Genomic DNA, 17948 nt, shown 5'->3' with positions numbered 1-17948 from the left:
ATCGACAACCAAGGAAGAACGATGGTTTAGCTGACACCTCAACTGAACTAATTTTTTTTTTTGTAGCAAAAAAGTTCAATTGTGTATTCTTCCCCCCTCTACACACCCTTACCGATCCCAACAAGTAATATCAGAGCAATGTTCTTTCTTGCTTTGAACACATACTTTAAGATGGCATCCTTCAGCAAAATCCCGATGTTCTAAATTTTTTTTGATGATTGTAAAATCAGGATTCAAGATCATCTTGCAGCATAGGACGGAGACATGTGGTTCGTGATCACTGACGGACCATGACCATTACTAAAGCCAACACCGCTATTGCAGTCAATGGTGGAGCACCACAAATAATTGAGAATACAAGAAGCAAATGAACTACTGAAGATAAGAAGAAAGCCAATCTGGAAAATGTAGCAAAGGATATTCTTTACAAGACCTTGGATAAAAACACGTTCAATAAAATAAAAATGTGCAAGACTGAAAAGGATATTTGGCAGAAACTGATCCAGCTATGTGAAGGAAATGAGCAGACGAAAGAGAACAAGACATCAGTGGCCACTCAGAAATTTGATAATATCAAAATGAAGCAAGGTGAAATAATGACGGAATTTGATGAGCGTGTCAGCAGTATAGTCATTGAATTGAATACACTCAAAAAAGTATATCCAAACCTGGAAATCATATGGAAGGTGATGAGAGGTTTTCCCAAATAATGGGATGTTAAGACCATGCCAATGAAGGAGCCAAAAGATCTCAATAAACTGAAACTGCATGACTTATTTGCGGATTTGAAGGCTTATGAGTTTGAGCTACAAATTAGGGAGGGTGATCAGCCGACCACCACAGTTACTAAAGCTCTTGAAGTAGTTAAGTTAGACTCATCATGTTCAGTTGAGAAGACTGTTGAACAACTGATTAATGATGCCATGTCATTATTTGTGAAGATGTTTGGGAAGTTTATAAGAAAAAATGAAGGGGGTCATATAAAATAAATTTCCCGAAGAAAGACTCAAATGACGAGTCAAATGCATGCTACAGCTGTGGAAAGACTGGCCAATTCATTGCTGACTGCACCAAATCGAAGAAAGATGAGAAAAAATCATTCAAGAAGGGAAAGAAGCCTTATGAGAGGAGAAGAAAGCCCAAAGAAGAAAAGAAGCACCAAAAGAAGAGGCACAAGTTGCTGATTGACGAAGAAAGAAAAGCTAAATGGGCAGATTCTGATAGTGAGTCATCTAAATAAAAAACATCAAGTAGCTTCAGTTATGATGAGGAGATCAAATTCCTGATGGCCAATGATGATCAAGAATCCACAAGTGAGCAGGTATTTGATTTTGTCTCTAGTGATTTTACACGAGAATATTTGGTGAATGCATTGCATGAAATGATAAATGAGTACCACAGATTGTCCTTGTCATATGAGGAAGTCAAAGCAAAGCAAGAGGATCTACCGGACACATCAACTGAGCCCAGTTGGAAGAATCAGTTGAGAAAATTAGTCTGATGAAAGAGATTGCTAAGCTCACGATTGAGCATGAAAGGATACTGATCGAGCTTTTCTTGCACTGTAAAATCTATAAAATGAGTAAACCCTTTACGCTTGAAATTATCGCAAGTGCACGAATAAAATTATAATATAACGTATGAATACGAGATCGTCCGCAAAGACTGTATCGTACAAATTATAATTTAACACACTTCTTTTAGTGACCCGACCCGGATCACCTACTAACAAGAGTCTTAAGCATACAATAACAATAATAAAAAAACTTAATCAGAGTTACTACGGAAAATAATACAATCTAAGGTGAAAATCAATAAGTACCAATTAAATGTTTAATCTAAAAACCACCGGCGACCCCCCCCCCCCCCCCCCGCTATTAAGCCCTGGCCACCGACTAACCACTGATTTTGTTCTTGGTCCACATGTATACATATCCCGTCGAATAGGGTATCCAAGAAAACACAACAACATGGACGTGAGCGACTATGCTCACTATGATAAGCACGAGTATACAAATATAATATGATGCCTGCATATGACTGGGTACTGGGTTATGAAACGACCCTAACTCTATAATTATTAAATAAATAAATATGCGGAATTTTTTTTTTTTTATACTTACTAAATAAAATATGTACATATATGCCCATACATATATGCACAGAATAAAAAGATTTAAAATAAATAAATAAATAAATAACTTAAATAAAAATTTCAATCTTTAAATAAAATAAATATCTGAGTCAAACATTTAATTAAAAATACTGCATAAGAAAAAATTATTAAAGTTTGCATGCACTGACAATATTCAATAAAATATTCAAAACTCACAACCACTGAAAAATAATATAAAATGTGTAACGTGCTGACATAAATAAAATATGCAATGTGACTCAGACAACTATCACGGTCACGGGGTCACTGCATGTCCGCTCATACATCCTCGCCTCCGGTGGGTACAACCTCATCCTCAACGTACTCACCTGCACCATACCAGTGTAGTGAGCCTAGAGGCCCAACATGCTAACATAACAAGGGTTTAAAATAATTTAAATCAATTTAATACTAATACATACATATACATGAATGAGCATGCTTAAAATATCATGACATAAACATAACTTAAATTAACTTAAATATCATAAAAATACGTAATACATAAACATTGTTGGGCAATTAATTTTTTAACATCGCATGGTTGTATCCGTAGTGTAACCTTAAATCATACATTAAATACTGATCTGCGTGGAAACCAACGTACGTGGCGGTGACGAATCACCTCTTAAATTGGCAGTAAACTGCCCTTCAATAGTTCACATATGGGGACGAATCCCCCTTAAATTGTCACACTACTTCAACTTGCAACATAAAATATTTTATTATTGCTCAACCTTAAACATTTAATTATGCATAAAATTATTTCATGAATGCATGTACTTAAATAAAATGTGTGTCCTTCATATATATTTAATTTAATTTCTTACTAACATATAAATATTAAAATAAATTCAATGCACAAAAATAATTAAATATATAATCAGGACACATGCAAATTTCTCATGGATTGTACTGGACTGCTGGCCCTAACACTCAAGCCCATTTACTTAAATCTGGCCCATTAGCACTGAGACTGGCCCAATAACATACTTAAGCCCAATTAAATTATTCTAAGCCCAATTAAATAATTAAAGCCCATTAAAGCATTCTAGGCCCAAAAACAACTTAAAATGGCCCAATGGGCCCAAAAGCCCAAAGGCTGGCCCAATAACTTTTATGGGCTCAAAAGCCCATAAAATTAATGGACTAACTTAATTAAAATTTTAAAAACCCAAATAAAATTATTTGGGAGTCCAAATAATTTTATTTCTAATTAATTGGCCCAAAAACCCATTAATTCATAAAATATTTTAAAAATAAAAAGACTCGAGCCCGGCCCACCAAACCCGGACCCGGACTCACTTAACCCGACCCACTATCCTACTGACCCGACCCGGACCACACCTAAAACCCTAAACCCGATCCCCCTTCCCCTCTCCTTCTCGGCCGCCGCGTGCAGCAGCCCTTCTAGGGCTGCTGCCGCCCTGCTCCGTCCACCCCTGGCCGGAGCCCCGCCGCCCAGACGTAGCCCACGTCTGGGCGGTTCGAACCTAGCCCATGACCCCGGCCCATGCACCCCACAGGCCAACAACCGAACCCTCTTCCTCGAAACCCTAGCTGCGCCTCCATCTGCCCTTCCAGCCCTCACCTGTTCGGCCGAGCCCAATCCAGCCCCTAGCCCAGCCATGGCTCGACTCTAAGGACCCTACCAGACCTAAGAACCATCAGCCAACAGCCCTTGACCGATCCATGTCCAAAAGAACCTGAACATGAAACAAGAATGGGAAAATATGAACTCCTCAAACCATAACACACTTGTTTTTCTGAAAATTCTTGAAAGAATCCAATGCATACACACACACACCGTTATACACTGATATAATACAAAGAAATAAAGAAGGGATCATGCCTTTCACCGTAAAAACAAAGAGAAAACGAGCGTAAGACGATTCCGGGACGACGGGGGCGATGACAACCGACTTGGACCTTCAAAAACCGAGGCTATGGTGTTCTTTCTTGTGGGAAGCCGATGAAGATGATGAATGGAAGGGAGGGAGGCGGCTAAGAGGGGTAATCGGTTAAGGGTTTGGGGTAGATTAGGTTAGAGTTTTTATTTTAATAAAAATAGGTTTTTAGGATAATTAAAATATATAAATAAGGGTTTTTAAATTCAAAATATATAACTTAAAACTCTAACTAACAATTAAAATCTGATAATAAATTTAACAATCCCGAAATACATAATTAAGGGAATTTTAAAAATACTAAAAAGTCAATATTTTGGCTTATTTTGAATAAAAAGGACTCCTAAAATTATATAAAATTAAATACTAAAAATTTTGAGATAATAAAACTCAAAATAATATTTTAGGGCTCTAAAAAGGCTCATGAAATTAATTGGCTAGAAAGTTGTCATCTCGTCCGTCCACGGTCCCGTCTACGCGATAAAATAATTAAAATACTAAAAATCATAAAAATCACTAATTATGGGTTAAATGCTTAAAAAAATAAATTAAATCATGCACAAATAATTCACATAATTATTTAACCCATAAATCTAAAATTTAAATAATTAAATATCCTAATTATGCATGCGGATTTACGTATTTAAAAATACCGGGTGTTACAATTCTCCCCCCCTTAAATTGAATTTCGTCCTCGAAATTAAAGTACTTACCCGAACAACTCCGGGTAGCGAGTCCTCATGTCTGCCTCGGTCTCCCAAGTAGCTTCCTCCTCTGAGTGATTCAGCCACTGGACTCTGACCATCGGTATGACCCGCGTCCTAAGCCTCCGCTCCTCCCTTGCCAAGATCCGCACTGGCCTATCCTCATACACTAGATCTGGTGGCAACTGCAAGGGCTCGAAATCCAACACATGCGACGGGTTGGTGACATATCTCCGAAGCATGGATACATGGAAAACGTTGTGCACTGCCGCTAGCCCTGGTGGTAGAGCTAAACGGTAGGCCAACGTGCCAACTCTCTCCAAGATCTCGAATGGCCCTATATACCTCGGATTAAGCTTGCCTCTCCGGCCAAAATGCACTACTCCCTTCATCGGTGACACCTTCAGGAATACGTGATCACCTACAGCGAACTCCAAATCTTGTCGTCTGGCATCTGCATAACTCTTCTGCCGGCTCTGAGCAGTCCTCATCCGATCTCGAATCTGAGTCACAATGTCAGCTGTCTGCTGCACAATCTCAGGACCCAGTAAAATCCGCTCACCAACCTCATCCCAATGCACAGGAGATCTGCATCTCCTCCCATACAATGCTGCATAAGGAGCCATACCTATAGACGACTGAAAACTGTTGTTATAGGTAAACTTCATTAATGGCAGTCTAGTCTCCCAAGAGCCCCGAAAATCAATGACACAAGCTCTCAGAAGATCCTCGAGAACCTGGATCACCCTCTCAGACTGACCATCTGTCTGGGGATGAAATGTTGTACTGAACAAAAGCCTCGTCCCCAAAGCCGTGTGCAGACTCTTCCAAAACGCAGATGTGAATCTCGGATCTCTGTCTGACACAATAGACACTGGTATGCCATGCAGTCTAACAATCTCTCTGATGTAAAGCTCTGCATACTGTGTCAAAGAATAAGTAGTCCTCACCGGCAAGAAATGAGCTGACTTGGTGAGTCTATCCACAATCACCCAAATCGCTGTGCAACCTCTGGCACTCCTCGGTAAGCCAACCACAAAGTCCATCGTAATATTCTTCCATTTCCATTCCGGAATAGGAAGAGGTCTAAGAAGTCCTGCTGGACGCTGATGCTCTGCCTTGACTTGCTGACAAGTCAAGCACTCTGACACCACTCTCCCGATGTCACTCTTCATCCCGGGCCACCAATACAATAGCTGCAAATCTTTGTACATCTTCGTACTTCCGGGGTGAATGGAGTACGGAGATGTGTGAGCCTCTGCTAAAATCTCAGCTCTCAATTGATCGACGTTCGGTACCCACATCCTACCATGGTACTGAACGATACCATCCTCCACTGTATACAAGAGGTTACCTCTAGCCTCATCTCTCTGTCTCCATCGCTGCAACTCCTCATCAGTAGACTGTCCCTCCCTAATCCGATCTCGCAGAACTGGCTGCACCGTCAACACTGACAAGCTCGGTGCATGGCCACTCGGATAACACTCCAAGTCAAATCTCCGAATCTCGCTCTGTAGTGGTAACTGTACGGTCAAACATGATACCACTGACGACTTCCGACTCAAAGCATCGACCACTACATTAGCTTTACCCGGATGGTAGCTAATGTCACAGTCATAGTCCTTCACCAACTCCAACCATCTGCGTTGTCTCATGTTCAACTCCTTCTGTGTGAAGAAGTACTTGAGACTCTTGTGGTCTGTGAAAATCTTGCACTTCTCTCCATACAGATAGTGCCTCCAGATTTTCAAAGCGAAAACCACTGCTGCTAACTCCAAGTCATGCGTCGGATAATTCTGCTCATGAATCTTCAGCTGCCTCGACGCATACGCAATAACCCTACCACACTGCATAAGTACTGCGCCTAAACCCAGTTTAGACACATCGGTGTACACCACTAACTCCTCGTGTGGTACTGTCATCGCTAACACTGGTGCAGTAGTGAGTGCTTCCTTCAGCTGATCGAAGCTCCTCTGACAGTCTGAACTCCAGATAAACTTTGCATTCTTCTTGGTCAAGGAAGTCAAGGGTACTGCAATAGAGTAAAAACCCTTGATGAACTTCCTATAATATCCTGCCAAACCCAAGAAACTGCGAATCTCTGAAGCATTCTTCGGAATACCCCAATTCTGCACTGCCTCAACCTTAGACTGATCAACTGCAATCCCATCTCTCGAAATAATGTGGCCAAGAAATGCCACCTGCTCAAGCCAAAACTCGCACTTGCTGAACTTTGCATACAAACGATGCTCCCTCAAAGTCTGCAAGGCTGTCTGAAGATGCTGTCTATGCTCCTCGATGCTCCTAGAATAGATCAAGATATCATCAATGAAAACTATGATGAACTGATCTAGATACGGCTGAAAGACTCAGTTCATGAGATCCATGAAAACCGCTGGAGCATTGGTCATCCCAAATGGCATCACTAAGAACTCGTAATGCCCATATCGTGTCCTGAAAGCAGTCTTGGACACATCTGCATCTCTAACACGCAACTGATGATAACCAGATCGCAGGTCGATCTTGGAGAACACCGAAGCTCCCTGCAACTGGTCAAATAAATCCTCTATCCTCGGCAGTGGATACTTGTTCTTCACTGTGACCCTGTTGAGCTCTCGGTAATCGATGCACAGTCTCATACTGTCATCCTTCTTCTTCACAAATAACACCGGAGCTCCCCACGGAGAAAAGCTAGGACGAACAAAGCCTTTCTCTAACAACTCCTGAATCTGCTCCTTCAACTCTTTCATCTCGGTAGGAGCAAGTCTGTACGGTGCCTTAGAGATAGGCACGGTGTCTGGCACTAAGTCGATGCTGAACTCCACATCTCTCACTGGTGGAATTCCTACAACATCCTCCGGAAAGACATCCGGAAAGTCACGAACCACCTCTATCTCTGATAATGATCTGCTAGATGGCTCTGAAGTCGTGACAATACTCGCTAGAAACCCCTGGCAACCCCGTCTCAACAACTTCTTCGCCTGAATATGAGATATCACCTGAGGAATATCACTACTCTGAGATGCATGAAAAGTGAACGGGTCGCCTACTGTAGGTCTCACTGACACTGATCTCCGACAAAAATCAATCGAAGCTCCATTGACTGTCAACCAGTCCATGCCCAAAATCAAATCGAATCCACTCAATGGCAAAACCACCACATCTGCTCGAATGGAGTGTCCCTGCAGCTCTAACTCCAGTCCTCGAATAACCTTCGAGGTAGAAATAATCTGCCCTGACGGCATAGTAACATCATACCCACTGTCACTACTCTCAGGTGTGATGCCTACCCGCCTGATAAACTCCAGGGAGATAAACGAATGCGTAGACCCTGAATCTAGCAACGCAAACGTGGAGTTGCCTCCAACTAGAATTCTCCCTGCACGCAGAAAATTCCCAACAGTTTCATACCACTACTAAATTTTCCCCAACGAGTTACTACTAATTCTTAATTCTAATCACAAGTAAAACATGCTTCCTATTCTAACATGCAGTTAAATAACCCAAATAACAACAAATTCCAAATTAAAGACGAAAAGGAAAATTATTAAAATGTTAGGGGTAAGATATACCGGTGATCAAGGAGGTTTCTGGATCTACCTCCTCGGCCTGCATCACAAACACCCTACCAGCGGTGTTCTTCTTCCTCGGGCAGTTAGCTATCTGATGCCCTGGCTCCCTACAGTGGTAGCAAACTCCTGCTCCCAATAGACAAGGTCCCGAATGCATCTTCTGACACTTCGGGCAAGTAGGATAAGCTATGGCATTAGGGGCCCCGCCCCTCTGCTGCTGCGGCCTCTGCTGCTGTGGCCTCTGCTGCTGATTCGGGCCCTTAGCCGGCCCTGTAAACTGCTTCTTCGCAGGAGGCTGTGAAGATGGTCGCTGATACCCAGCCTGAAACTGCCTCTTCCCCTGCTGCTCTCTCTAAATCTCTCTCCGACCCTCCTCGGAACTCAAGGCTCTACTGACTGCAGACTCATAAGTAAGGACGTCTGCCATGCGAACATCATGCTTGATATCCGCCTTCAAACCCTCCACAAACTGCCTCAACTTCTCTGGTGGACTATCTGAAATCAGAGGCACAAAGTGACAGCCCCTCTCGAACTGTCTCACATACTCAACCACTGTCTTGTCCCCCTGACGGAGACTCATAAACTCACGGATCATGCGACTGCGCACATCCTCAGTGAAGTACTTGGCGTAGAAGATACGCCTAAACTCTGTCCATGTCAGTGTAGGAAGGTGAACTACCCTGGCAGCACCCTCCCACCAAAGCGCTGTGTCACCCCTCAGCATGTATGTCGCACAGTTCACCCTGTCGGTGCCGGTGATCCCCATATAAGCAAAGATGGACTCCAGAGAGCGAATCCATCCCTCAGCCACCAAAGGATCGGTGGTACCAACAAACTCCTTGGGTCCCTTCTTCTGGAACCTCTCAGCAACGTCCTCCTCATGGGACAACCTGGGACGAGTAGCCTGCTGCTCTAACAGAGCAGTAATCCCTGCCATCATTTTCGCATTGGCCTGCTCCAATGCTGCTAGAGGGTTCTGCGGAGGTGGAGGTGGAGGTGTAGGTGGAGATCCCCCACGTCTGTTCATCGGTTTAGGAGGCATTCTGCACCACCACATATTTCTTTACGTAAATCGCCATGCATAACTAAGGGGTTTAAAATTAATGCTAACTTAAATTCTAAAAATTAAATCATGCTATAATCACTTAAAACTTACAGACCGGTAGCGTGGATTTCTGAGCTCGCATAGCAGTAATGACCCCTCCAAGGACCGTGCTCTGATACCAACTGAAACGACCCTAACTCTATAATTATTAAATAAATAAATATGCGGAATTTTTTTTTTTTTTTATACTTACTAAATAAAATATGTACATATATGCCCATACATATATGCACAGAATAAAAAAATTTAAAATAAATAAATAACTTAAATAAAAATTTCATTCTTTAAATAAAATAAATATCTGAGTCAAACATTTAATTAAAAATACTGCATAAGAAAAATGATTAAAGTTTGCATGCACTGACAATATTCAATAAAATATTCAAAACTCACAACCACTGAAAAATAATATAAAATGTGTAACGTGCTGACATAAATAAAATATGCAATGTGACTCAGACAACTATCACGTCACGGGGTCACTGCATGTCCGCTCATATATCCTCGCCTCCGGTGGGTACAACCTCATCCTCAACGTACTCACCTGCACCATACCAGTGTAGTGAGCCTAGAGGCCCAACATGCTAACATAACAAGGGTTTAAAATAATTTAAATCAATTTAATACTAATACATACATATACATGAATGAGCATGCTTAAAATATCATGACATAAACATAACTTAAATTAACTTAAATATCATAAAAATACGTAATACATAAACATTGTTGGGCAATTAATTTTCTAACATCGCATGGTTGTATCCGTAGTGTAACCTTAAATCATACATTAAATACTGATCAGCGTGGAAACCAACGTACGTGGCGGTGACGAATCACCTCTTAAATTGGCAGTAAACTGCCCTTCAATAGTTCACATATGGGGACGAATCCCCCTTAAATTGTCACACTACTTCAACTTCCAATATAAAATATTTTATTATTGTTCAACCTTAAACATTTAATTATGCATAAAATTATTTCATGAATGCATGTACTTAAATAAAATGTGTGTCCTTCATATATATTTAATTTAATTTCTTACTAACATATAAATATTAAAATAACTTCAATGCACAAAAATAATTAAATATATAATCAGGACACATGCAAATTTCTCATGGATTGTACTGGACTGCTGGCCCTAACACTCAAGCCCATTTACTTAAATCTGGCCCATTAACACTGAGACTGGCCCAATAACATACTTAAGCCCAATAAAATTATTCTAAGCCCAATTAAATAATTAAAGCCCATTAAAGCATTCTAGGCCCAAAAACAATTTAAAATGGCCCAATGGGCCCAAAAGCCCAAAGGCTGGCCCAATAACTTTTATGGGCTCAAAAGCCCATAAAATTAATGGACTAACTTAATTAAAATTTTAAAAACCCAAATAAAATTATTTGGGAGTCCAAATAATTTTATTTCTAATTAATTGGCCCAAAAACCCATTAATCCATAAAATATTTTAAAAATAAAAAAACTCAAGCCCGGCCCACCAAACCTGGACCCGAACTCACTTAACCCGACCCACTACCCTATTGACCCGACCCGGACCACACCTAAAACCCTAAACCCGATCCCCCTTCCCCTCTCCTTCTCGGCCGCCGCGTGCAGCAGCCCTTCTAGGGCTGCTGCCGCCCTGCTCCGGCCACCCCTGGCCGGAGCACCGCAGCCCAGACGTAGCCCACGTCTGGGCGGTTCGAACCTAGCCCATGACCCCGGCCCATGCACCCCACAGGCCAACAGCCGAACCCTCTTCCTCGAAACCCTAGCTGCGCCTCCATCTGCCCTTCCAGCCCTCACCTGTTCGGCCGAGCCCAATCCAGCCCCTAGCCCAGCCATGGCTCGACTCTAAGGACCCTACCAGACCTAAGAACCATCAGCCAACAGCCCTTGATCGATCCATGTCCAAAAGAACGTGAACATGAAACAAGAATGGGAAAATATGAACTCCTCAAACCATAACACACTTGTTTTTCTGAAAATTCTTGAAAGAATCCAATGCATACACACACACACCGTTATACACTGATATAATACAAAGAAATAAAGAAGGGATCATGCCTTTCATCGTAAAAACGAAGAGAAAACGAGCGTGAGACGATTCCGGGACGACGGGGGCGATGACAACCGACTTGGACCTTCAAAAACCAAGGCTATGGTGTTCTTTCTTGTGGGAAGCCGATGAAGATGATGAATGGAAGGGAGGGAGGCGGCTAAGAGGGGTAATCGGTTAAGGGTTTGGGGTAGATTAGGTTAGAGTTTTTATTTTAATAAAAATAGGTTTTTAGGATAATTAAAATATATAAATAAGGGTTTTTAAATTCAAAATATATAACTTAAAACTCTAACTAACAATTAAAATCTGATAATAAATTTAACAATCCCGAAATACATAATTAAGGGAATTTTAAAAATACTAAAAAGTCAATATTTTGGCTTATTTTGAATAAAAAGGACTCCTAAAATTATATAAAATTAAATACTAAAAATTTTGAGATAATAAAACTCAAAATAATATTTTAGGGCTCTAAAAAAGCTCATGAAATTAATTGGCTAGAAAGTTGTCATCTCGTCCGTCCACGGTCCCGTCTACGCGATAAAATAATTAAAATACTAAAAATCATAAAAATCACTAATTATGGGTTAAATGCTTAAAAAAATAAATTAAATCATGCACAAATAATTCACATAATTATTTAACCCATAAATCTAAAATTTAAATAATTAAATATCCTAATTATGCATGCGGATTTACGTATTTAAAAATACCGGGTGTTACAGGTTATCACACTTTCTGCTTAGTCTGGGCGCCAATGAGTATATAGTACCATCTGGGGTCAACTCCGTTGGGTAGGTCCACACACTCTTCCGAACCACCGTAGCGTCAGTCCCCGTCAACACGACGTCTTTCGGTGTCAGGCAATATAACAAGAAATGTACGGCTGAAAGACCTTACTACAAAGACTATCTCGAAGGAGAGTCGGCTCAACATGAATATGCACATGCAGAATAATATATCAAAACAGTAAAACATGTATCATGACACATAATATACAACACATAAGCATTCATACTCGTTGGAAATCTCAGTCAGTACTTACGTACCTCAACAACTGACCTAGATGTACAAGTATCTACAGTCCAAGCCTACAAGCCAAGAAATATCATATCACTAATACTGATCTAAAAGCCTTAACTAAGCTAATAGATACTCCCTAATACTAATAGTGATCTCGGACTATACCTGCGTCCATCGTCAGCCCACTGATGTCGAAGGCCTTGACAAAAGCACAGCTCCGCTACAAGCCCCGTAACACTTCGCTATCGTCCGACCATCGAGTATAAGGCTAAAACCCTAAGAATATACTGAAACACCTCCAAACACATACCAAATATAAGAATCTCTTGTAAGCATGATTACATTCGTGAAATGGTTCCACCCGATTATATATATAATGAAAAATAATACTTTTTGACATAAAAAGATAATATTTTTTTTGAGTAGTGTATATATATATTTTACAAGACTGACAGGTAACATAAAGGCATCCACAGTAATGGAAATATTTTCATCAAATATTTGTAGGTCAATCATTCCACATCATCTATCACATACCTCACACTCAACAATTAAATATCTCACCAACCAAATATTTTTAGGCACCACAATCATTTTATCACTATCTATTTACTTTTCATTTAAATAAAATAATTTATCAATTTTATTTTATAACGATTAGTTCGTAATGACGAGTACAATTAATTTAAAATGCTAAATTTATTATAATAAAATATTTACAAAGTTTTAAAAATAATTGATACAACATGTATAACACAAAATTTGACAATTATCTAATATGATTATTTTAATAGTAAAATTTTATATGATAATATACCAATACGATTTACGAATGGTATTAATATTAATAATTATACTAATTATATTTGTATTTACAATGTGCATATATATATATATATATATATATTAAAAAATGTAAAAAATTAAAAGAAAAGATTATAGAATGGGCCTCACCCTCAAGCAATGGAGGCAATGCAGGCGTGCAACGTTGCACACTTGAGCAAATTAAAAAAAAAAATTGAAATGGGTGAAATGCTGGGACACTAATCAGTGTTTAGACATTCCACAGAGAATATTTAGTTGGGTGGACATTTGGAGAGCAACTATAGTATGGTTTGTGGAATCATTGGAATGAATATTTTTTAACCATAATTTAAACATAATCAACGTATTTCCAATCAAAATTCAGAAACCCTACACTCGCAATGCACACGCACGTACGCGCAGACGCCCAATTCACTCGTCTCTCTCTCTTTTATCTCTAACTTGTGCATGCGAAACGGTCTTAAAATCCACCGATATTAAAGATTGATTGCGCCCATATTCACTTGTATTTTTCCTTTTCTTCAGCGCATTTTTCTTCTTTCAGATCCATTCTACCCTTTTCTTTTTCATGGCCGATGACATAATAATCTAGAAAAATCCACGATTAAACAAATTAAAGAACATGTGGAGGAATGCCGGCGCGAATCTGTTCAAAAAGGCCTTTTCTTCGTCTTTTTGTGGCTATGGACGACGCGGACCCACTTTCCGTTTCATGGGTTCATCATTTCATCGCTTCTGCAGCTCGGGTAATGAGAATACGATGACATATGCGGAGGCGAAGAGGTTGATGAGGCTGGTGAATGTGGAGGCTCTGAAAGAGAAGCTTGGAAAGGAGGAGAAAGAGGTGATCTCCTCCAAGGAGCTCTTGGACGTCTGTCAGACCTTAGGTGTCGCAAAATCGGCTACCGAAGCCGCCGCATTCGCTCGGGTTTTGGACGAGGCCGGCGTCGTATTGCTGTTCCGAGACAAAGTGTATCTTCATCCCGATAAGGTTTCTAAAACTCCTTTTTCGTCTTAATTTCAATGTTGGGTGTTACTTCTTATATATGCTTTGATTTGATTTCAGATTCTTTATTTAAATTAATACATTTTAAAATATAAAATAGGATGCCTAATCTCTTGACATGAAATCAATCACAGTTCAAGCTAGATTGTTGCTGTGAGGCAAGCTTGATTTTACTTTCTTGATATGTGCACCTGGATTGGGTTGGGGGTTTAAGGAACTCTCCAATGCCATAATATGTTGGCAAGAAAGTTTGTAGTGCTAATATTGGTTGCTCTGTAGCTTTTCTGATGCAAGAGGATAAATGTTCTGTTTGGGCTATGTGATTTGGTTGACGAAGAATAACTTTGTAGATGTTTTTGTTTTTTAATGCTACGGATTGGGAAATAGATCCTGCACAAGTGCAAAACTGGAGCTTGTGTTTAACCATTGTTTTTGTTTCGATTTGAATGTGGAAAATGCTAGATAAGGAAGCCTTTCATCTAGATAATCTTAAAATATGTACTTCCAAGGTGAAAAAAGGAATGGCGATTAAGAAGGTGTTCTTTATGTGTTTAACAACACCATGAAGGACACATGGCTTTCCGTGATTCATAGAAATGAAAGCGTGATGTAGTTGAATTGTTTTAATGTAGTTCTGTTTCGAATGTTGTTACATTTCAAATTTATTATATATGATTGAGAACGTGCTTCATTTCTCTTTCTGTCGTTTTATATTTAGGTAGTTGATCTTGTTAGGAGAGCAGTTCCCCTTGCTCTTCTACCCGAGGATGACCCATGTAAAGATGAGCTCAAGAATCTCCTGGAGAAGAAGGAAGAAATTGATATGCTAGCTCACAAGCAAGTCCGCCGCGTCTTGTGGACTGGATTGGGGCTTGCTGTGGTGCAGGTCGGACTCTTCTTCCGTCTTACATTCTGGGAATTTTCTTGGGATGTGATGGAGCCTATTGCATTTTTCACGACGGCCACGGGGATTGTCATAGGCTATGCTTACTTTCTGGTGACTTCAAGAGATCCGAGTTACCAAGATCTGCTTAAAAGGCTCTTCCTCTCAAGGCAGAGGAAGCTGATTAAGACGCAAAATTTCAATATTCAGAGGTTTATGGAATTGCAGAACAAATGCAAATTGAATGTGGATTCATGTGCATCTATCAAGAGGAGAACCGGGGTGGAAGTAGAACCTGATGACCTGTTACACGGTCACCACTAATATTTGCAGAAATAACCTGTTTAATTTAGATTTGAGTTGAATCTCCTAATTTTCTGAGGGTATACGCCAAAGTTCTTGCTGGCCGCCTCAGGCAAAGTTAAGTTTTCTTTTTTTTTTTGCCTTCTTTTCAGTAGAAATGAAAATTTGAAAGGTAGACTGGTTCTAACCATTTGCTATTGAATCTGAGATACCGATTTCACCTATATTATTTTAATGTATACAAATTTGTCGTATCAAATTGGTCATGCTTTACTTCCACTTGCAAGTTGGTTGCACAAGCAAGCAGATCACACAACCCGCCATGATAACTATGTATATTTAATTAATTATGGACATGCATCCTCCTCTTCTTCTCTGGCTTCTTTTTCGAAGTATAGGTAGTATGCAAGAGAGGTTCTAAAAAGCACTAAACTGAAAAGTATTTTTGAAAATTCTCCTAAACACTTTTGCCACATATCCCATGGGATAATACCCATGAGATAAGATCGAATCAATCGTAAAACGGTATGCTTACCAGCGTTCATAGATTATTTGAGAACTTAAATTAAATAAATAAATAAATATGTAATTGGTGCATCTGTCCACGTAAAAGGCCAAGGCCCAAGAGTAAGCCATGCGAAATACCATATCCGCTAGCCATTTGGACCCCCATTACTTAATTCTAGGTCACCCATTTTTGGACTGGGCCATCGTACGGTACACACAAATCAACGGTGGATCATTCGATTCGTTTGTTCGAAAATATAATATCAAATTTTGTGTCTTATATTCAAACATGACGTATGTCTGTAAATAAATTTATAAATAATACATTTTTATTTATCTGGCGTCATAAAATATTTTATTTTCTTGCAATAAACTTATTAATTATATTATACTAAATATTATTCCATGTAAATCTCTTTATGTCACAATTATAACAATGTTATTTTCACATACAAATAATTTTGATTTTTGTATAATTTTTACAGAATATTTTGATTATTGTATATACTAACTCGCTATTTAATGTATGTATATTTGAATTGATTATCGAAGTCGAGCAAATAAATTTATTCGATAGGATGGAAAAAATACACAGAAACCAAATTTGAATATATTATATACGATCAATGTATAACCAAACGCTTGCCGTTTTATCAAAAGTTATAGTTTATGGTAATAGTACAACTCAAATCTTTTAAACTGCACAACAACTCAATCATCATGGTTCAATTACTCTACCCAACAATGAAAATTATCAAACAACAACAATCTCTCTCTCAATAATTGTACTCCTTGCAGTTAATGAAAATTGAACTCATGACCTTGACTTTGATATCAATCGTAGGAGCGAGCATTTGCCATTTTACCAAAAAATATAACTGATGGTAATGGTGCAATTCAAATTTTTTAAACCACACAGCAGTCATTGACATGGTTCAAACTCTACCCAGCAGAAACAATTATTGCACCCAAACAAAGAAAATCATTATCTTCCAAAGAATTTACATTTTTCACTTGTAAATAAATATAAGTACAATTACCGTCTAACATGAATTTCTTATGTTAGGGACTTAGGGTGTAATAAATGTCCCTATCGAATAGAAAAAATAAAAATATGATGCTTGAGATATTGATTAATTTAAAGTATTTGAGTCGTACTGTTACCATCAACTATAATTTTTTATAAAGCGATAAGTGTTCGGTCATATAATAGGTATCGCAATCAATGTCATGGCTTCAATTCAGATTGATTGCAAACACAATTATTTGAACGGGTAAATATTGGAGTGTAATATCCTCTTACAGGGTAGAACAATCGAAACGTTGTGTTTGAGATGTTGTACGGTTTAAAATATCTGAGTTGCTTAATTACCACTAACTATAGCTTTTAGTAAATCGCAAAGCGCTCGATCCAAAAATTTATAACAACAATATATATATATATATATATATATATATATATATATATATATATATCAACAAATATGTAACATATAATATCGCTATTTAAAGTCGTTAGATAAAAAAAACCAAACTCAATGTATAAACTATGTGATACACTACAAGAAAAACGCCAATTAGACACTGAAAAATCGATCACAAAATATAGATTTTAAAAGAAGAATGCTTTTACTTCATTAGCTAATTGGAGAACGAATCATAGTGGCCGAAATTTGAAATTTCTCGTAAAACAATATAACTTAGTTTTAAAAAAAATAAACAATTTAAGATGAAATATGATAACTTCGGTTATAACCAAATAAATTATTGTCACGTGCAAATCACATGAAATTTTCTAATAAATATAAATATGATATGTACATATATTTTTTCGGTTTTATATATAATGCCCTCGATATTTACCAAACCCCACTAGTATCCAGACCGAGGTGGTCG

At 38.8% G+C, this 17948-nt stretch overlaps 1 protein-coding gene and 1 long non-coding RNA gene across 2 annotated transcripts; one reads left to right on the top strand and one right to left on the bottom strand.

The window, feature by feature from the left end:
* Window positions 1–12224: 12224 nt before the first annotated feature.
* LOC140886431 (uncharacterized) lies at window positions 12225–13613 on the bottom strand. The gene is made up of 3 exons (XR_012151554.1): window positions 13483–13613; window positions 12694–12815; window positions 12225–12596 (listed from the first exon to the last, which is right to left on the bottom strand). It is a non-coding gene; the product is annotated as an uncharacterized lncRNA (long non-coding RNA).
* Window positions 13614–13813: 200 nt separating this feature from the next.
* LOC140890746 (calcium uniporter protein 5, mitochondrial-like) lies at window positions 13814–15807 on the top strand. The gene is made up of 2 exons (XM_073298768.1): window positions 13814–14344; window positions 15078–15807. Exons 1-2 carry the CDS (start codon window positions 13976–13978, stop codon window positions 15564–15566), a joined length of 858 nt encoding a protein of 285 aa, XP_073154869.1. The 5' UTR covers window positions 13814–13975; the 3' UTR covers window positions 15567–15807.
* Window positions 15808–17948: the final 2141 nt, after the last annotated feature.

Source organism: Henckelia pumila, chromosome 3 (assembly GCF_033568475.1).
Source record: "Henckelia pumila isolate YLH828 chromosome 3, ASM3356847v2, whole genome shotgun sequence".
Lineage (NCBI taxonomy): Eukaryota > Viridiplantae > Streptophyta > Magnoliopsida > Lamiales > Gesneriaceae > Henckelia > Henckelia pumila.
This window is presented reverse-complemented; position numbering and strand designations above follow the sequence as displayed.